The sequence below is a fragment of the Antennarius striatus genome, chromosome 6 (assembly GCF_040054535.1).
Source record: "Antennarius striatus isolate MH-2024 chromosome 6, ASM4005453v1, whole genome shotgun sequence".
NCBI classification, from domain to species: Eukaryota; Metazoa; Chordata; class Actinopteri; order Lophiiformes; family Antennariidae; genus Antennarius; species Antennarius striatus.
Genome location: NC_090781.1, coordinates 22533099 through 22555061, shown reverse-complemented (window position 1 = coordinate 22555061; position 21963 = coordinate 22533099). Strand labels below are relative to the sequence as shown.

The window sequence follows — 21963 nt, the reverse complement described above, 5'->3', positions numbered from 1 at the left end:
ATGCTAGATTAAAACAATATTAACTTTTTTAATTTTTTTTTTTCCAATTAAAAATTGCCTCAGAAATATCTCTGTTAATCTCTATATGTATATTTAAATCAGTGTTATGCATCCTGTCATTGTTGAACAGGAATGACTTTCATCATGGCACCCACACTGACAGCTTTTCAACTCTAAACCATCAATAAAATTCATAACAAGACTTTTTTTTACTAGTGTTTTTAGTAAATCACCTACATGAATAATCACACTGAAACATTCATACAGTATTTTTTAGATTGTGAATAAATCTCGAAGGTTAACTCTTGAGTCAAAAGTCTTATTTTTCCAGAGTAAAAATCTGGTTTGCATGAAACCTGTTGTTTCATGCAGTGTATCAGTGTAATCAACAGTTATGAGAAATATCACACAGACATTAGAGTATTTTTTTGTCCAGCTGATAAAGTTAAATTTTATTACAGCAATAGGAATATCTTTTCAGAAACATCTATAGCTTATACAATCATTAACTTTGACTTCATTTCTCTTTGTATTTTTTTACTGACTGTTTTTGTATTGTTCCTCAGGGCCAACTCGTGGCAGAATGGTGGTCTCAACAGTGTGTCTTCAGCCACTAAAGAAGAAGACAGTTCTCAGTTGACCGCTGTCATTAAGATGGGCTGGCTGGACAAGCATTCACCTCAGGGGTAAAAGTGACTACATAGATGTCTGCTCTAGGTATACAGTAGTGTCTGTGTGGGGTTTTTAGGACTTAGGAATGAGCTTGTCCATGCCTTTCTTTCTATTAGTAAGTTATATTATTCCCTTTCGATGCTCTCTCTGGAGTATTAGTCCAACAATTGTAAATTACAATGAAGTATTTATAACAGTATTCAAACCTCAAAATACCATAGATTTTATCTCTAGATCTCATCATACTTTCTTCTGTTTTATAGTGAAATTTGTATGTAACATTTATGAATGTGTGCTTGAACACAGGTCTCATACCTATCAGAGACGTTGGGTGAAGCTGGATGTTGACTACCTGAAATACTTTGACAGTGACAAGGTAAGATTTACTGTATTTCCCACTCTTAATAAGACATTAAAACACAGGCTATGCATACAGTATGTATGCAGTACACATATACTGTACGTACAGGCTATTCCATAGTAGATATGGATCTGTTTAATTGCTTAGATGTTGCTGTGTGTGTTGTTGTGCTATAGGACGTGTATTCTAAGGGGTTCCTCTCGACTGCTTTCATCACTAATGTGAACAATGTTGGAGATGTGAAGTTTGAGGTTGTCACAAACCAGCGAACGTTTACCTTCAGGGCTGAAAATGAAGGTCTGACAGTTTTTTTATGATCATCTGTGTGTGTGTGTGTGTGTGTGTGTGTGTGTGTGTGTGTGTGTGTGTGTGTGTGTGTGTGTGTGTGTGTGTGTGTGTGTGTGTGTGTGTGTGTGTGTGTGTGTGTGTACTTCACCCTCTCTTGATTTAGTCTATTTTTGTGTATTACCTATTAAAATCAATCAAATTCATATTAAGAAGAAGTATCCTGTACATGTATGTTCAAGAAAGGTGCTGTTAATGTGGAATAACCACACCCCAATGACCCTGTGCTGTTGAGAGACCATTCTACTGGTGATAAAACTGATGAGGCAAAAGCAGAGCAGTTTTGAAAACAGGTGTCCCGTCACATCGGGCATGGCAAGCACAGAAGCTGTTGTGTCACGTTGTAGGAATGCTTTACTGTGTCAACGCCAAAAATCCCAGTGTTAGCCCATTCCATACTTGCTCTATATGATTAACTTTGAGAAAAAACTAGGAGCTCTCCAATACTCAATTCCAACATCACAGCACTGTATACTAAGGATACGTGATATGGTTGTTGTACAATAATTCATATAGATATTTAGAACATGCATCTATGAATGTTATTTGGTTTGCATGTATGTGTGTACACATGTTTTATCATATATTCTTTATTCATAACGTTTTATGTCCATACAGTTGAGAGAAACAACTGGGTGACAGTACTGCAGGACTGCACCAGGGGGCGCCAGCTGAGTGGCACCGTGACCACCGGCTCCCTTCTGACTCCGGGCCATCAGGGCTATCTGGAACAGAAAGGCCTACGCTCCAAATATTATACAGTTGTTGCTTCAGATAAAGTCTTCCTCTACAAAAACATAGAAGTAAGGACTCTCTGTGTGACTGATGTCAAAAACACATAAATCCAAATTCCTTCATTTTAAATTCTGTAGACTATTAATCAGAATAGAGTAAAAGTACAGGTAGTTCTCAACATACGAACACAATTGTGTCTGAGAGGTTGCTTGTAAGTTATTATTTATTAAATTTCAATCTATAATAGTCTTTTGAGGTAATTTAAATGCCATAACTACACTAAATATGAAAGTCATATTCTCTTACCAAACTCAATTACAGGAAATAAAAACAACACATAACAAAAAAAAAATACAGGTACATCAGTTTAAAAAAAAAAACACATAAAAATAAAAATCAAGTTTATGTTATTTCATTCGACTTTACATCTGGCCACCACAAATCAATAGAAAACTATTAGAACATCTTTAATCCATAAATGTCAGAAATATTATGCACATTTCAGTTCATGGTGAACATTTTCAGTATTAGTGTTAAACAATTTTATTGTCCTCTAAATGTAAAGTTTGAACTTCTTTTGAGTTAGAACACGTTCTACATTATATCAAATAAATATAATGATGTAATTTTCAATGAAAATTTAAAGAGATGCAGTCACCCAAAAATTAAACTATTTTCTTTTTCTTTCAGCACTATCGTCTTGGAATGGGCATCACTTCAATTGACATGAATGTAGGAAAAGTTAAAGACACAGATCGTCGTAGTTTTGAGCTCATCACGCCTTACCGCGTATTCAGGTAACTCATTTACATTGAAATGCAACACAAACCTACATAGTCTTTGTCATATGAACACAGCAAACTGAATGTGTTGACCTAGATGTCTGCTTTGCATGATGTCTCCAAGTACACTGTACATGCAGATCATTGTAATTGTATTGTGCATAGTCTGGCTGATTACTTTTTCCCCCCATGATTTAAAAACAAAAGCAATCACATTTAATTGTAAGTTACAGTCAGACTGAGTTTGTCTTATTGCGAGGATAACAGGACATCACCTGAGAATTTTTAAAAGCCCTGTGATTTTGTGTGTGTGTTTGCATATATATCTGTATGGTGTGTGGTCAAGTGACTGAGTGTACAGCACGTGTTGCAAGAACTCAGATTGACAGGATGGGGAAACTGAAAAGACTTGTGTATTTGCAAAACAGTAAAAGACAGTGTGTCAGTGTATGCAACAGACTAAGTGACAATTTTGTGATTTACCACATTTGTGAAGTATGTTCCTGTTCTAAAGATGGATTGACCATCATGACGACAGACGGATGAAAAGAGAAGGGATTCAAATGTGGGGATCTGCATCAAGCCACATCTGTGTGTTTTTTTGTGTGTTTTATACAGTAGTTTCCAATTTCTGACTAAAGTATAATTAGAAAAACAAGACCAGAATAACAGACTTAGCACGTAGAAACACACGCTTCTTAAGCAAACAAACACAGTCTTCCTCATTTGTATGGATTGGTTGTTTTACTTGACACTATAATGTTGGTGTTAACACTTAGGTGTTTCTCTCTTTCTACAGCTTTATTGCAGAGTCGGAGCAGCACCGCCAGCAGTGGGTAGGGGCAATGCAGGATGCGATTGGTGAGGCTTTGTCCAATAGCGAGGTGGCGGATCGGATGTGGGCGGAGCCCAGCAACAGTTTCTGTGCTGACTGCGGGGACCCCAGGCCAGAATGGGCTGCCATAAACTTGTGTGTGGTGATCTGCAAACAATGTGCAGGTGTGTGTTTTGACTTATGTGTATTTTTTTGCACGTTTGCGGTCTGTGCATCTTATTGTATAATTTCAAACATGAGATAACCTCGTGTAAAAACGTAGAACTAAATCTTAGCATATTATGAATTTTATTTGTTTTGTGTGTGTGTGCGTGTGTGTGTGTTTGTGCTTTAGGAGAACACAGAAGACTGGGTCCTAGTATCTCAAAAGTTCGCAGTCTGAAGATGGACAGGAAGGTTTGGACAGAAGAACTCATACAGGTGCACAGTTTTAATTAGAACCAAGGCGGTCACCCCTCAATAGCTTTGATCTATGGTCTTATTCACACTGGCCTTCTCCTTCGTCTTTCTATCTTATCCGGTTCCTGAGTGTACAAAAGTTTAAATTTGATATTGACCTACTTTTCTCAAGGTCAAGGTCATCATCTCATTTTCATCCCCTCAAGTAATGTGCTTTTTGATTCATCTTTCTATCTGCAACGATTGTGAAAATATTTGGTGGACTAATGAACGGACGGACAAACACACACACACACACACACTGACAATAACAAAACATCATCGCTTTGAAGCGGGATGTATTTACACACATACAGTATGTGTTCCCACATACATTCTACCTTTTACATGGAAAAAAGCCCTAAAACCTACCTGTGATTCAGGTGTTCCTGTTGCTCGGCAACGAGCGGGCAAACAGCTTCTGGGCAGCAAATGTTCCTCCAAGTGAAGCTTTGACACCTTCCAGCTACAACGAAGAGAGACGGAACTTCATCACAAACAAATATCGCCAGGGCAAATACAGGAAGTACCACCAGTTGTACGGAAACCCGAGAGAGCTCAACAACGTAAGTCAAAATCATTACTTTTTGTCTGTGGTACCCTGATGTTTCAATTGGAATCGATGTGTTGTATTTTCTTTGTTTTATTAGAGCTTTAATATACAAAACTATCCTGGAAAATCTTTTGGAATCGGTCAACTTATTTTTGAAAATACAGACGTTTGTGAGCAGAGGAATTTAGAGGCAGCCGAGATGTTTGATTTATCAATCTATTATGACTTAACAGTCTTTACATCCCATTAGGGTGACTTTTTTGAACACCTGTTGCTGCCGAAGGTTTTTTTTTTTTTTTCCTCTCAAGATATCGTCTGCCTGAAGTTTCTTTGTTCCAGGAGCCGTGTGCACATGTATCATAGAGTGTCATGGGATTAGTTGTCACCACTTTACACATAAAAGAGCATACACCACATCACATGTCTACATGCTTAGAACTCAGACAACTGTGACTAAAATTCCAAAAATAAAAGAAGTGACAGCACATTTATGTTTTAATTCTGTCAGAGTTTGTTCTTATACAGTCCTGCTAGAGGGACAGAGACTGAATAGGCGATGCAAGTGAAACCATTTCTTCCTTTTAAATCCTAAATTTCTAAATGTTTTTTTATGCAAATGTTGGAGTACTTTTCGTGAATTTGCTGCAGTACTGAAACTAAGGCTGTAAAATCAGAAATAATAATAATAATAATCTTGTTTAAAAATATCTGAAAGTTACAACTGAAAAAATTTTAACCCCCTTACACTTGCCATCATTTAAACCACTGTCATAAATATGGAAAGCTGTACATAAGAGCTGCTTTTACATAACCAGTAATTAGAATGTACAATCAAACATAACTTGGCAATTCAAAACTTAAAAGAACAGATTTCTTATTATGTTTTTCTAAATATTCACCCATTCATACTTTGATGCCTGCAACACATTCCACAAACTTGTGACGGAGACATGTTTACCACCATGCTGCAACAAAACTGGGAACTGATGACGATCTAGCTGCCCAACATTCATTTCTATTTTTTTTTTGTTTGGCCTTCCTTACTGTTACTGCCACACCTAGGGGACAAGCTTTAACTACATGCATGCCAATCTGGCACTTTCTTTATTCTGGGTCATTCAACAAGTGATTATGAATGTTCTGGAATGAAAACCCAGAAAGTTGAGATGTTTCCAAAATACCAATGTACCTTGTTTCCAGTAATAATGCCATCAACTAGTTCAAACTGTTGAACTAGCAACTAAAATTAGGCTAACTACCAGCAGGACCAGGTTGTAACTTAAGTACAGTATTATTTCATTGTATTGGCAGCCTAGGGGGGGAAAATGACATCAAATCCAGAAAATGCAGAAAATGCACCATAAATGATCTGATAACTGACCATCATAATTGGTCAGCTTTTAGCATAAAAACATGCAGAAATTTATGTAAAATCTACCTTTTCATGTAGTCTTGACACTTGAGTACATTTATATGAGATAATTTATGATTTTTACTCAAGAACCATTCAAAGAACCATAAAGAATCTTTTTTAACCAAGCAAATATTTTATGTACTTTTTAGTAACAAATAAACCCGTCTGGTCATCAGGAAAGTCTGTAAGCTTTCAGGAGCTCAAGCAGAGCAAGTTGAGGCCATCAGAGGTAAAACAAAACAAGAAAAAAACAACAACGTGTGCATACCCAAGTTGTACCAACATAGTTGATAGATTATGAGCCACAGACTTTTAAAACTCCTTGTACCATGCAGTCTGAATAACAAACGAAAGGGTGTTCAGGGTGCAAAACAGGAATAACTGTTTTACTTATTAAAATCGTACTCTTTGTCAGTGTTCCGCGAATAGGACTTTGAAGGTTTTATTTTTAGCTGAAATGACTCAACTCTGAGTCACCAGTCCTAGCAATTCATTAAAACTAATTCCAGGGGTGTAGGAGGATCATCTCTATGTTGGAGAGACTGCACTGAAGAGTGGAAGTTAAAACTATGTGCACGCAACAATCTGCTCAGGATGGAAGATGAGGGTACCCTTGTGTCCTTGTCAGTGGGGGGCATAAGACCTGGCTGTCAACAAAACTAAACTGGTCAGAATACGTCAGAAGTGACACATTTGGGCTGGACTGCAAGGTTTCATATTATGCCACTGTGTGCGGTAAATGTCTTAGTGCTCAGACCCGGTTGGGTCATTAGTGGCTTAACCCACTTACCACAAACAATGTGGACCGCTCACAGACACGCCGAGTCTGGGAGTTAGTCACATTTGGTCTCATACCTGAGTTTTTTTCTCCCTTCATTCAAGCTGGTCTGTGTGTGGGTGTGTGAATCATTGTGTTTGGGTATGGCAGTTGGAGATTGAAAAACAATTTTGCTTTTATCGTGCACACAAACACACACACACGCACGCACGCACGCACACACACACACACACACACACACACACACACACACACACACTGGCAGACACTCTGCTAACTGCTTTTTCTGCTGGTCCTCCCTTCTTGGAGCAGTTCTTCTCTTTGATAGATATCTTTTTCCTGTCATTATTCTCTCTCATTCTGTCTCTTTAGGATCTAATTTTCTGCAGGTTTCTGTTCTTTTGAAACCAGAAATATCTTCACTCCCCTGGTTGTTTATTTTTTTTAATATATATTTTTATTTTATATACTGATTCAACCCTTGCTCAAGGGCACCTCAGCAGTGCTCTGGGTGTGAGCTGAAACATCTCACTGTCAGCTCACACTCCAGGTGTTGTTGGGCGAGAGCGGGAACCGAACCGCCGATCTTAGAACATTGGACGAGCCTCTCTACCACTGAGCCACTGCTGTTCCTCATCTACCTGCTGTTATGCGTCTCAGATTAAATACTTGACATTCTTCAACTCTGCAGTGCAACTCCTTCCACTGGGGTGTGTCAGAAATAATAGTCTGCAGTGTGTTTGTGTTAACCAGGTAGTGTGAATGGGTGAGTGACATCACGCAATGTGGGACGAGGGAGGGAGAAGCTGCTTTTTTGGGGAGTATATGAACATCTTGAGTCACTTTCAGCTTTTTTTAAAACCTACTCCTGGCTTTGTCTCTCCTTTTCTGTGTTTCCCCTCTCTTTTATTATTTTCTTTTTCTGTGAATGTGACATCATTACTCTCTTCTTTAGCTGGAATGTGCTGTAACTCCTCCCCCCTCTTTCTTCTCTGCCTCTCCCCCCTCATTGTTTGACGGGGACTGGTAAGGAAAGTTGATCTCTTCACTCCTGCCTCTTCCCTCATTTGTAAGTGTCCAGTGTTCCTTTTAGTTTGACAGATTAAGTGTTTTACTTTATTACCTCCGCAGATTTATTTGAACCTTGCTGACGACAGACCAAGCAAACAAAGTAGGATTGAAAGTAACTTGAAAACTTTCAGGTAAGCTTGTTTGTGCTTAGATTTATGAGAGAGATGAAAACATTCTGTATCTCTGATCTAGATTATCTCTGTGGAGAGGGAGTGTTTTTTTTAATGAGACTAGGTCAGCACAAGTTGAAAAATGTGTGTCACTGGACTTTGGAACTCTGACAGTATGTGAACTCGATGCATTTGGACTGAGCCATTTGAATGTAATTGTGTTCCCTAAGAACTGCAGTACTATTGCTCTATGTTAATGAGTACATTGGAGTTATTGTGTGTCTGCGTTGCAGTGGTCAGAGACACGCTAATATGCATAGTCATGTGTATGCTGGCTCTGTCTGTGGGTTAGATAAGAGACTCACCTCTGTCAATGGATGCCATTGTCAGTGTCCTTTCTCAGTCTGTTTAGCTCTCTGTTGCCCTGTCAGTGGTGGCTGGTAAAAGTACGTCATTGAAATCTGAAATGTGGCTGCATCCCATATTTCTCAGGAATCCTCAACTTTGGAGGGCTAATGCTGTGCGCTTTCTACAGTATGTCACCAGAAACTTCAGAATTCCTGTTTTTGTGTGTAGTGTTCTGGTATTTGATTTACTTATTAGCCATATTTGAATGCTTCATTGATCGTAAAACAACAGAGGAAGCCACCAGGTGAAGTGTGGCATTGAATTATTTGACAGATAAAGAACTTTCAGCTTGTCTTGGGGGTGATCTGTGTCATATATGATGATTGGACAGTTCTCTAAAGCCTGGGTGATAATTTCATGCATGCCTTTTACTTCTGTTTGTTGCTCTAGAGGTTATAAAACCCATTTCTCTGTTGTAAACATACAAAACGTCACACATGCTGTCTTACTGTCCACGTTGACTCTTGACTGGACTGACAGAATTTTATTGTATCTTATTTTAGAAGAAGGCCATTTAGTTGCTGAGAAAGCAGTTGTTCAAAACTTTTTATTGGTATTTCAATGTGCCGGTTTTTACAGTTTTAACCATCGACTTCACCTCTCTTGCCCTTCCTTTCCACCACTCCCTCCTGTTTCTCATTGTTTTGTTTCATCTTTCCTCCCTTGTCTCGTTATTCAAACTGCAAGCCGTCTGCAGGGATCTGCTTTTACTTTCCACCTCCTCTGATAGTCTTTTTTTCTGTGTGCATCTGGATTTTTACTTTCACCTCCTTCTCCGTCGCTCCCCATAAACTGTCCCTGGTGAAATAATAGTGGAACATATGTGGATAGCTGCTCCCCCTCATCTGGATCTAATATATGGACATGAGCACATATGCACAGACACACGCACACGCACACGCACACACACACACACACACACACACACACACACACACACACATACACACACACACACACACACACACACACACTCCTATATAAACGTAGATGTTCAGTATTGGCTAAATTGGAAATTGGTCCACATCTGTCTGTCCTGACGGGACCAGAGTGTCATTGTGTTTAGTCTCATGCTCAGATGACCTTGCTTCACAAAACCATTCATCTCTCTCACACAATATTTTTTCTTTTTCCAGTGCCTCTCATCTCTATTTCCTCCTCTTTCTGTCCCATTTAACTGCAGCGGCCAGATGGAGGCCTGTGATTTTAGACACACCCAGATAAAATCTCTCTCTTAGGAGAAATTGGCCAAGATTCCTGAATTCTCTTCTGTGTGCGTGTGTGTGTGTGTGTGTGTGTGTGTGTGCGCGTTTACTCTATTTCATCAGCAGCAGATGTTGTTCGGTGTGACTTTTACCAACTATTTCCTCATAGTACTTTGTTCTGGTTGTCTCATGTCTCTTGGTCAGAGGACACGTGGTAGGCTATCAATACATTGCAGGACACTGACCTACCAGTGCAACATTATTGTCACACGTGTGTCCATGTGTCTTCTTGTACAAGTGGACAAAGAAAAGTGTATGGTGATGTGGCTTTACTTGTAGCATAGCAGCGATTGATGTGAAATATTGGGTTTTCTGACTTGTAGCATCAACTAGTAAGAATGAACCAGATTTAATCGGGTCATTGTGATTAAAGTGGATAATACAGTCACGGTCTGTCACCGTTTTCCCCAAATACGAGGTTGTAAAAAAATCTTTCTGCCAGGAAAGCGGATTAAATGACCTGCAAGAGAGTGGAAGAGTGCTGCAGACACAGTGGATTGTTTTCAATGAGAAAAGGATGAGACATTCATGTCTGAAGTTTCATCATTCCCTGCTCTGGAATTATACAGCGTGTTTACATTATTTACCTCATCCTTCAGTAGTTTTTTGTTACTTTTCCATGTGTCTGCTTATTACAGTTCATAAGCTTTCTTCCTGAAAATGGCACCTGTGTCATTTACTCTTTAGTAAAACAAAAAGACCATCCACATGATAATAATATTGGAGTTGACATATTCCTCTTCTGTTGACTGATGACAAGCTTTTTGTTCAGATGTTTGTTTCTCTGTCAGGATTTCTTGAGCAATTTTAATCTTTTTTAATTGCCTTGCTTGTCTATATACTAGGTGAGTGCGTGTATGTGTGTGTGTGTGTGTGTGTGTGCGTGTGTGTGTTTTTGTGGACTTAACAGTTCTTAAATGAAGGAGGGGTTATGTCTGTGTATTTCACAGAGTGTTGTGGAATTTCTCAATCATATCCGAAAGAGCTTCCTGGTTTGTACAGAAGAGATGTACTTGTTTGTGCGTACGGATACTTAGGACACATTTCAGACCCGTAAATTGGGAAAACCTGGTACAAACACAAATCATTTTACTATCTTCTTTTTTTGATACGGTCATTTTAGGTTTGGATTTGGTAAATCTCAGGGAAATAAATGATTACTGAATATAATTTCCTCAAAAGTAGCGTAAGAAGTGTGTGTGTGTGTGTGTGTGCGTGTGTGTGTGTGTGCGTGTGTGTGTGTGTGTGTGTGTGTGTGCGTGTGTGTGTGTGTGTGTGTGTGTGTGTGTGTGTGTGTGTGTGTGTGTGTGTGATTTAATTTTCTCAGTCTTGGCTGAGTTCCTCAGCTGTGAAAACACTGCATCCTCCTTTTCTCATTCCTTGTTTTTCTCTTCTTGCCTCCCACTCTTTCCGTCTTTCTTTGCATTCAAGTTTACAGTGTTGGACAAAAAGGTTTTGGTCAGTTTTCATGTTATGATCATCAGAAAACCAAACTCAAAATAATAACAATAATGTGCCTTTATATTTCGTGTGTGGGCAGTTTTCCTATTTTGATGTTGGTATCCGATTCCATTTTTGCAAACATTTATATACTGTATAAGTTTTTGTTTTGTTTTTTTGACTAAAGCTTTCTACCCTATCTTTTGGTTTGATTGCTTTTCTTCGCTTTGACGTTAACCCTGTTGGGGGATGGGGGTCCCAAACCAGTTTCCTTTTCCTTCCTGGTAGATTGGGTTCCATCATGACTTCAGACAAATCAGCGTAAAATGACTCCAGGCTGCTTTGTTCAAAATTTGTTGCCGTGGATTTTGAGAAGTCTCAACTATTGAGACAAGAAAAATCAGAAAGTGCAGTGCTTTCTTGAATTTAACTAACTGTGTTGTATATTTGTCTTTCAAAAATAACACAGAAATCCCTCCAAGGTGTTTATTACCAAATAATAGTTGGCTGTAGATCAGAGGACTGTCTGCAGGTTTTAAAGCCGGCCGGCTCAGAAACCCTGAGTTTGGCCTTAGTGGTTTCCTTCAAAACAAAGCTGACCGAGCCCCCCGTGACATGATTAAAGCCAGACCAGCAGCTGCAGGATCACAGTGCAGAAGTCATCAGTTTATTATCAGCTTAGTGTCATTCTTTTTCATCTCTTTCTTCCTTTTCTTCTCTATAACAGCATTCTTCTCTTTCACTCCTGTCTTGCTTTACTCTCTCATCTTTACACCCCATTGACTTTTCCCTCCCCACCAGATTGTGTTTTAGTCATTCAAACAGTAATTGCAATTAGTACCAAAATAATACAGTGTCCGTCAATCTTACAGTGAATGTCTTTTTCCTCCTCTTCCCCTCCCTGGACAGGCTCTATGTATAAATGTGCAGAGCAGTGATGTGCTGGAAACGTTAAGCCTCATTTTCTGCGGTGCAGATGTAAATTGCTCAACTGGAAATGCAAAAGGGCCCTCCCCTCTTTCCCTGGCTAAAGCACATGAACAACCCTTACAGGCAGAGTTGATCAGCCACAATCTCAACACAGGTATGGTGTGACTGCATACACAGGAGTGTTTTCCACTAAGTTACATTAGAAACACCTCTGTTATTTCACAGCGTCTTCCACAAGACTTCATCACAAGGTTTACCTTTTTCTGTATGTGAATGAATGAATGCATTTTGATTCTGTACATGTGGTAGTACAACAACAAAAATAAACAAGAACTAGTAGAAATGCAGTCACAGACTGCAACATCCTGTGACACCCCTGAATTCAAAATTTTACATAGGTCAAAATTTAGGTCAAACGTTTTTCGCATAGGTTAAAAAACCAAAGCTAGTGCTCTGACCTACTGTCATTGATCAAAGCACTAGCTTTGATCACTGGCCTTTTCCCTCGTCTTTCTGTGTTATCCGGTTCCTGAGTGTACAAAAGTTGAAATTTGACCTTGACCTAGTTTTCTCAAGGACAAGGTCATCATCTCATTATCATCCCCTTTGCCGTCCGAGTACTGTGCTCTTTGTTTAATCTTTTTGAACCGGTTCATTGAACGAAACGAAAACCAGAAACTTTGGTATTTTGCCAGGAAACAAGATGAAACCGAAAACTTTTTATTTTTTAATTTTCCAGAACAGAATTGGAACAGAAAATAATTGTAAACCGGTTAATACATGTTTCCCTTCCTGTCATTCACTCAATGTGTGATGACAGCGGAGAGAAGTTGAGGCACACCACCAACAGTCAAGGAAAAGACAGTCTCCAAATAACCATAACAGGTAAACATTGCAGTCTGTCAATCTTATAAAAATGTTTGATGTAGACATTAACTCATTGGCTGCCAGTCATTTTCAGTGCAGTGTGTCTCCGTACTGCCAGCACTTTGTAGACATTAATCTCCTTCGGTGGACTTCCGCCTTCGACGCTCCGGACATTTATCTGTGTTTTCTTTCTGTTTTTGACCGATCACAAGATGCTTCGTTAAGAGCGACTCCGCATTCGATTCCCAGTGAGCTCTGACTCTCCACCCTCTGTTCCGTAACTGGATCAGTGTACTATTTACTGTATGTAAACTAATTACTTTATTGCCAAAATTAATTGCCTAAAACTACCTACCAATTTATATTTACATGGAACGTTATTAACCGGTTCGGGAACTTTTATTTTTTTTATTCTAAGCGGTCCAGAAACATCAATTTTGGGGTGGAACGAAAAACTGGAAACGTGATAATTACTGTTTCTGTTCGGAAACAGTAGAGTGAGGTACAAGCTTATTTAAACCTACCACAGCTTAACTTACATAAATATTTACAAAAGCAGAAAAAGAATAAATTGAACATATTTACAAAGAAAGTAAGTAGTGAAGATGAACGTCGTGTAAATAAACAAATACATAACCCTTCTTCACTCCTGCATCTGTTGTAAATCATGTGTTTGTATCGCCTTTTAAACCGGGTCGTACTTTGATGTGTGTTGTATTTGTTCTGCTGTAGAGCTACCACGGTCTGAGGTGGATGGGACCATGGAAGCAGTACATTATTCAGCACCACCTAATGTCTCTCACAATGGTTTCCTGTTCAAGACTGCATCCATGAGCCGTGCTGTTTCAGAGCGCAAAGCCAGAGAGGGTAACTACCGCATTCCATGAAGAACAGGATACACTAAACAGACAAGTGTAGTGTCTGTAGATGTTATATTATTATTCCTCATGCTTCATAAACTTAATCTTATTTCGTTTGTTCGTGTAGAGTTCAGTCGTCGCTGGTGCACTTTGAATGATGGCATTTTCAGCTACTATGACAGTGACAAGAACTCGAACCCTAATGGAGTTTTGAAGGCTTCAGAGATCGTCTGTTTAGCTGTCAACACGTCTGAGAAACATGGGTACAAACACACAAACTGAAGTAGTGTCTTCTTCCTCCCTCCTCACCTCCTATTTCTTCACCTCATCTTCGCTTTTTGAGCTTCTTTTCTGACCCTCAGGTATGACCACACCTTTGAACTCTACACACAGGGAGAGCGTCTTTATCTGTTTGGCACTGATGACCCAGACAGCCACAAGGAGTGGGTCACGTCTATCGCCAAGGTAACCACCGAATTCAGATTGGGGGTTAGAAACACAAGCACACATTTGAATACAATCTTCTCGCCTGCATTTTTAGAGAGGGAAGATTGGAAATAATAATCCGTAATTTCTCGAGATGACATAATGCTGGTTTATGTGTTACTTATTTAGTTGCTGACATTCAGCAGTTGTTGTAAATGTTTATTCTTGAAGTCTTGCAAGACCTACCTTTTTGAGGCTATATGTATCGGCTGGATAAAAACAAATTGCAACTATGGGTCTCTTCTGTATCACTGAGTATCCCGACATGTAAATGCCACCATGGTAGATATAAGGTGCGTCTATGGCTCCTGCATGTCTTGCCACAAAGATTTTTTGACTTGATCCAAAGGTGAATTTATTGCTGATTTTCTGACCATACCACTAACTCAGTATTTCTAGAAAACCCATTTTCTTTGAAGTATGGCATAAGATTTCATCTTGTAACTGTAGTATTTCTTTGAGGGTTTTATTGAAGCACAGACTGAAATGCTCAGAAGAGAACAGAAATGATTATTAATGTGCAATGTCTTACAAAAAACATTTTATTCTGTTTTATTTGTAGAGCATCATCCCCATCAATGCAGAACCTTTACTGAGATTGGCCTTTGACCGGATAGGGAGACTGAAGTATAAAGACGGCCTAAACCTGCAATCATTCAAGGCTGGTTGGTTTGCTTTGGTAGGGACGAAGCTTCACACATACCTGGCTGACAACCAGGGCGAGGAGATCCATCTGCAAAAGCTGATTGAGCTCTGTGAGTGAGACACGCGATAGCAAGAACATGGTTGTGAATTCAAATAGCTTTTTTACAGCGTACGTACTGCAGTCTGAGCACGTACAGGGTGGGAGTTCTCAAGGTGTCCATCAGCAAAACAATCATTTGGAAATGAGTGGGAAATAAATCCTGAAGCACAGACATAATGTGACTTTAATGCTGTTGAAAATAGGCTGTCTTGAAAAATATTATGTGTTCTATTTTCCAGCAATGAGACAAAACAATGAAGTGCTGGTTCTAGTGGAGAAAGGCAGGTGAGTGAGATCACAAATCATTGCTTGAAACAGTGATGTTGTGAACCCATTTTTAACATGAATTTATTTCTTTTTTTAAAAATGGCACCACAATTGAACAAAGTAAGTTCTGTTCCATCTTCTTCGTTGAAAGTCATTGTTTCCCTCTCTTTATTTAGAACTCTATACATAGAGGGAGAGAGGAAGTTGGATTTCGCCGGCTGGTGTGAAGCCATCAAGGTGGCAGCAGGGAGCGGAGGAAACACGCTGAGTGAGCAGCAGCTGACGGAGACAGACATACCTGTCATAGCACACATCTGCTTCGGCTACATCACGCAGTGTGGTGAGAGACAACCCCAGAGTCACACGGCGAGATCTCTGCCTCATTGATATGCCTACATTAACATTCTAGGAATCTATATTCATAGGCTTCACATCTAAATATGGTTGGGATTTTCCTAGCTGTTCGTGTTTGCACTCACTTGGCACAACCTCTGTGTGTGTGTGTGTGTCTGTCTGTGTGTCTATGTGTCTGTGTTTCCTGTGATGATAAAGGCTGCAGGTCTGGTTCTGTGTTTGCCTGCTCGTCATTATTAGTTTCACCAGCTGACCTTTTTCTTTCAGTCAGCCTTATAAACTGCTTCCAAATTGCATTCTTCCGCATATTAAAACGTACTACACTGCATGTGAGTACCATTTTGCATAACGCATGAAACCGCTGCAGAGATGAAAGCTGCAACATCCATACATCCATCTGTTTCCTGAAGAGGAGATGACCGTAATCGACTCATCTTCAGCCGCTTATCCACCTTGCGTTCACCAAATGTGCTGGATTCTATCCCAACTTGGTATGGATGAGAGGTGGGAGGTGGGAGGAAGCCAGAGAACCCACGCAGACACACATAGAACATGGAAACTCCACGTAGAAGGGAATCGAACCCAGAACCTTCTTGCTGTGAGCTGATAAGGCTACCCTCTGTGCCACCATGCTTCCCGAAAGCACATCCAGCATGCGACCACGAATATCACATCACTTTTTTCATTTGATTGAAATGAGTGGTTTAATTAGGCAGTCCATTCATGCCTCTGTGTTGCTGTTTTTCCTCCACCTTAACATCCCCTCTCCGGGCATATTTGATTAAGTCTTGCAAGCCCCCCCTTAAAGTGATGTACAAAGTGGCAATTGATGAGGGATTGTTTTCTTGTGCTGATATTTTTCATTTTCCATCATGTCGTAGCTCTTTTAATCCAGATCTCTCTTAAAATAACGTCCTTTCCAGGCCTCTTTGATTTCAGTCTCTCACAAAAAAGCTCCATTTTGAGTTATGTTTCATATACCAGGCTCTGAAATTTATTTTCTCTTCTCTTTCCATCACTCATCAGTTTTATAACAGTGGATATTTTACTTTTTACTTTTTTCCTCAGTCGTCTGTTGACTGAGTTTCTGAGATTGTTCTGGGTTAGGTTTTTATAGAAACTAGAAAACTGACGTGATGATCCATTTGCTGAAGGTCAAATATGATATCAACTTGGGAAAGCAGTGGTTTTAAACAACAGTAGTTTCTCCTGTTTCATTTGTGCATGTGCTTGTCTTTTTGTAGGCCTGACATCTGAGGGGATTTATCGTAAGAGCGGCGTGAACTCCCGTATTACAGCCTTGTGTGATAAATTCCGTCACGATGCCCGCAGTGTATTTTTGAGGGAGGGAGAGCACCAAGTGGACGACGTCGCCAATGCACTGAAACGATTCTTTAGGGATTTAGAAGAGGGACTGTTCACGGCAAAGGATTCCAGGACCTGGCTCACTACTGCCGGTAAGACTCGAGTCAAGCTGCGGTTAAAGTATGGGTCATTCCAGAAAAGATTCCAAAAACATTTCATCAGTGTCATCATGGGAAGGGTTTTTATCTTTGATGTTGGTTGGAGACCTTCATATTTATCATGGAGACTTTTGTTGTCCTCCCAGTAGTCTAGGTAAATAAGATTATGTCCTGATTCCAAAAATTTAAACTGTCTTTTTTGTTTAAATCAATAACCTGCTCAAAAAAGACAATATGGCCTGTGTTTCAGATCCACATTTCATCTTCGTCTTTTCTCTTTTAACGTCAATTTCTGTTGGCTGAAAAGTGTTTTTACTTTTCTCTTATTGCTCATGTATATAATTTTTAGACAGTTCTTTCATTTTATTTAATAAGACAGCTATAGAGAATGGAAACTTATACTGTGTTTCTATTTCCTTCCTTCTTTGACCAATAATCTAGTCTTGTTTTTCCCTTTTATTTTCGTCCGCAATCTTGTATTCTCCATCTTTCCCTCCAAACACTCCGTTGTCAATATTATACTTGTAATTTCTCTCTATATTTTTCCTCATATTTTAGCCATTACAGATGAAAGTGTGAAAATCTGCCAGTACCAGATGCTATTGAACAGACTGCCACGTGTTAACAAGGCTACGCTACAAGCTCTCATCAACCATCTCTACTGGTGAGATAAACACAATCGCACATGCTCACCCAAATCTTGTACCTGTGTGTATGTTCCTTAATGCCTGTTTTCTGTGTGTGTGTTTTAGCGTGCAGCGTTTCTCTGATATGAACCAGATGAACCTCCATAACTTGGCCATAGTGTTTGGCCCCACGCTGTTCCAGACCGACGGCAAGGACTACAATGCCGGCCGTGCTATAGAGGACCTCATCCAGTACTACACAACCATCTTTGAGGTCTGATGTCACTGGTGTCAGACGAAAATATTCTCTAGTCTAGTTCATTCATTTGAAATGACCAAAAATTGGCAAAACACAATATCTGAAATCTTGGAAAAAGTTCTAATCAAGCATCGCACTTTATTTGCAAGGGCTTTTTAAAAAGAAGGATGACTTTATTTGTCTCGAGGTGATAAAGGGTTGCAGAAGGAAATTAAAATTTGTTGCTGGTGGAGATTTCTGCTTGAGATCTCATGATTAGCATGGTGCTTTAATTGAGGTTTTATGCCAGTTATTGAGTTGTGGTTTTGAGTGAGCAAATGTGTGTATATGTGTGTATTTAATGTGTGTATGTTTGTTTGCAGGTGGATGAACAGCAGCTGAAGAGGCAGCTTGAAGAAATCACAGTTATCATCCGAGTACGAGAACAGCTCAACACAAAGATTCCTGTGAGTCACACACACTTTCTAACAGCAACTAATTTTTATTCCAGTGAATTAGCAGACATTTATTTGAATGAAAATCATTGAGGTTCCCACTATCAAGTTTTTACAAGATAAATCCATGTATAAATGGTTGCATGTGAACACAGGTTTCTTTTGAGTTCATGCTCGTGTGTATGAGCATTTCTGCTCATAACTATACCTGCTGTTATTCTCATGTTGATATGTTTCTGACCTTTTCTCTGTTTGTATACCTGACATTTCAGAGTGAACCTGGAGGTCACTTCATCTGTACAGTGTATCTGGAGGAAAAGACAGAGACTGCAGAGCAGCATGTCAAGGTTTACTGACTTCCACTAATGAAATTAATTTACTTTGTGTGGTCGAATTTGCCTTTTGTTTTGGGCAGAATAAGCACCATGGGATAAAAACATTTTATGTAACCATATTTTTGCCCTTCGGTGGGTGCAGAAACACTCTGGAGTGACTGGGTTACTTTCTCTCCCAGATCCCTGGTTCTATGACAGCAGCAGAGTTGTGCATGGAGATTCTGGACCGGCGTAACATCCCATTTAAAGAAAAAGAATACTGGACCTGCTGGGAAATCTGCGACAAGGAAGAAATGGGTGAGACAGATGGAGAAGTTATTGAACATTTATTTAAAGTTGCCATATGTGACTTAAAGGAAGTCAGGTCAAATCAAACTACCACTATGCTCTCCAAGTAGGGCCTGAGAAGAGACTCCTACAGCCCCATCTAGTGCTGCTAATTCCATTTTCAAGAATCCACCATGCCTGGATCTAAATCTAAACCAAGTCAGGGCCAGGAGGCGTGTCACTCCTGTACTCATGCTGCGGGCAACCCTCCTCTTCCCTGGCTAAGCGTCACTCGATCAAGCACAGCAGGGTCTCACTAAACTCTATTTATAACTCCTTTGCTTTGGGAAGGGACATGGATCAACATGTAAAATCAACATGACAGGGCCCACAGCGAAATAAAAACTGTGACTCGAAGCCCGTGAAACACTTTCCACTCAGACTGCACCCTGACCTACTCAAAGTGACACAGAACCTCCAGAGGCAAAAAGATCATTCTCAGCAATGTGACTGTGTGTTTAGGTTTGCTTTGAGCCTGGTATGTGGGCCATCTGGTTCTAAACCAGGAAGCCTGTTGGTTATTGTATTAAAAAAAAAAAAAGGTCAACATGTAGCTATTTCCCGTCACTACCCAGAAAACCACCTTTGTGATTCCAGAAATATAATAAAGGAACAGAGGAGAAATGTGAATGAGATAAACAAAGGGGATTTTTTTAATGTTTACACATTATCATTTCTGTGTTGCAGTAATGAATGGTATTTTAATTTTACGTATGATGGTGCATTGCTAATATTAGCTCAGCTCTCAGCCTGTTTGACATTGATATTTTGTCTGTGCTCCAGAACCCTAAAGCATAAAATGTTTGGGGCGCTGTGTAAATTGTAAATAAGACAAGTGCTCCAATTTTTATTTTTTGGATTTGGTGCTTTTGACCATATGAAAAAAAGATTTTTAGACCACACTGTCCTTCCTTCAGAACGACCACTGCACTATCAGGAGAGAGTATTGCCCATCCTTCACTCCTTTGGCACTGATTCCCATCTGCTCATCAAGAAACATGTTGCTATGGACGCGATGATGGTCTACCTAGGTAAAAACAGTACAAAACAAATTGATTCTCTCTGAATCACTGCCTTAGTCCTTCATGTAAAAATAATTCTTGAAAAATTTTCACTCTTCCTTCTAGCCTCGGAGAAAGGTGACGCATCCAAACATGGAATGATGAAATTCCGATCAGACCGAAGCATCTTGGGATTGGGACTTTACTCTGGAGGTTTTCAAGACCGATATTTTATCCTCAATTCCAGTTCTCTTAGGATGTACAAAGAAATCAGAGTAAGGTTACCCTGAACAGATCTAATTCTTTTTTGTGTTGTGACAGCTCATACAGGCTTATTTATTGTGTTTCTTTCTCTGTTTGTTTGTCAGAGTAATCGTCCAGAACGTGATTGGCCAGTGAAAAGCCTCAGTGTCTACTTGGGTATTAAGAAGAGACTCCGTCCTCCCACATGGTGAGCATGTGCTGTATAGAACTCATGTCAGTCCAATCCTCTTTATTGAGCAATAAATAAAGTTCATAATCTAAAAGCCATGATTCTGCTGAAAGAGAAAAATGCCTTTTTCTACTGCTTATATGAAATGTACTTGTTTTCATGCCCCTAAATATTAAGAACTTATTTTCCCCTTGATGCTGGAAGCGTCATCATTTTGACTCCCTGATGGTAAAATATGAAGCAAAATGCATTTATTATTGAAATTCACTCACCTATGTAGCAGCCAGTGGGAGCGCACTGGAGTTCAAGATCTTGTTTGGCACATCAACTCGTAGACTGCAGGGGCCTGGGATCGAACCCCCAAGTCTTAGTTTGCAAGGTTGTTGCTTGGGTGTGGGAATAGTCTATAAACTATTTTCCACAGCTGTACACTTCATGTATTTGGTGGCCAATTATTTGAACTGATTGTCACAACAAGTCTTGATGCTTTTCTCCATTTATTTTATGTATTCCCCCCATGGCTTCTTTCCAGGGGCTCCAGCTTCCTCCCACTGGCCAAAAAGGTGTGAATGTAAGGGTAAATCTAGTGCAGACGATAGATTGATGGATGCAGTACTTACAGTACCTATGAAAGGACTTGTTGATAGAGTGACCACTAGGGGGTAGACTGAGCCCAAAAAACAGAATTGCTGTGTCTACTTTAACAGAATTGATGCTTCTAACTAATGCTGGCTGTCTGTGTCTTTTTCTGTCTGTTTTCTAGCTGGGGACTGACAGTGTTGTGTGAGTGTAAGAAACAAGAGAAGGTAGAAAAGCAGCAGTGGTGAGCTATATGTGATGTTGTATACATTTTACACTCTATATGTTATCCTCTGACGAGTGCACTCACTACTAAACATATGCTGCTCATGTTTTCAGTTTGAAGTCATATATTGGTATCAAACCCCACCTTTGAACAGGTTTGATCCGGTGCAGCCGGAATACATCATGACTATAACTTCTTAAACATACATTTGTTATATTTCCCATCATCTCGTTATTTATGAGAAACAATAATATAAAATGTTTTTGTTGAAACAGCAGGCTATAATAGGACATCAAAGCAGCTTTATATCTTTCTTCAGTAGCACACATCCTAAAGATTAAATAAGATTAGATTAGATAATCCTTTATTCGTGACACAGTGGAGAAATTACAAGTGTTAAATTATGCAGCCATTATAACATGCTCTTTATTGATGCCCTCTGACGTTTCCCTTAGTGACAGTACGATCACATTTTGTATTTGCATGTAAACATATCCATTATTAGATAAAGCTGGCAGCAGCTCTGCAGGCGAGAAAACAGGTCATATCCCTGCATGGGAGTTT

The 21963-nt window shown here is 39.6% G+C and overlaps 1 protein-coding gene across 4 annotated transcripts in view; it reads left to right on the top strand.

Annotated features, from left to right (window-relative positions):
- The window catches only part of LOC137596263 (arf-GAP with Rho-GAP domain, ANK repeat and PH domain-containing protein 1), a 42486-nt gene that overhangs the window by 13308 nt on the left and 7215 nt on the right, over positions 1–21963 (top strand). For all 4 annotated transcript variants that reach the window (XM_068316601.1, XM_068316600.1, XM_068316598.1 and 1 more), the window contains 25 exons: positions 567–686; positions 979–1048; positions 1210–1330; positions 1997–2181; positions 2804–2910; positions 3695–3894; positions 4065–4150; positions 4552–4734; positions 12117–12291; positions 13737–13871; positions 13992–14127; positions 14227–14329; positions 14913–15105; positions 15335–15380; positions 15539–15702; positions 16961–17173; positions 17738–17843; positions 17932–18079; positions 18427–18510; positions 18771–18845; positions 19013–19130; positions 20078–20191; positions 20288–20436; positions 20530–20612; positions 21358–21417. In XM_068316601.1, coding sequence (XP_068172702.1) covers positions 567–686; positions 979–1048; positions 1210–1330; positions 1997–2181; positions 2804–2910; positions 3695–3894; positions 4065–4150; positions 4552–4734; positions 12117–12291; positions 13737–13871; positions 13992–14127; positions 14227–14329; positions 14913–15105; positions 15335–15380; positions 15539–15702; positions 16961–17173; positions 17738–17843; positions 17932–18079; positions 18427–18510; positions 18771–18845; positions 19013–19130; positions 20078–20191; positions 20288–20436; positions 20530–20612; positions 21358–21417 — 3174 coding nt within the window. The remainder of the gene's footprint in view (positions 1–566; positions 687–978; positions 1049–1209; positions 1331–1996; positions 2182–2803; positions 2911–3694; positions 3895–4064; positions 4151–4551; positions 4735–12116; positions 12292–13736; positions 13872–13991; positions 14128–14226; positions 14330–14912; positions 15106–15334; positions 15381–15538; positions 15703–16960; positions 17174–17737; positions 17844–17931; positions 18080–18426; positions 18511–18770; positions 18846–19012; positions 19131–20077; positions 20192–20287; positions 20437–20529; positions 20613–21357; positions 21418–21963) is intronic.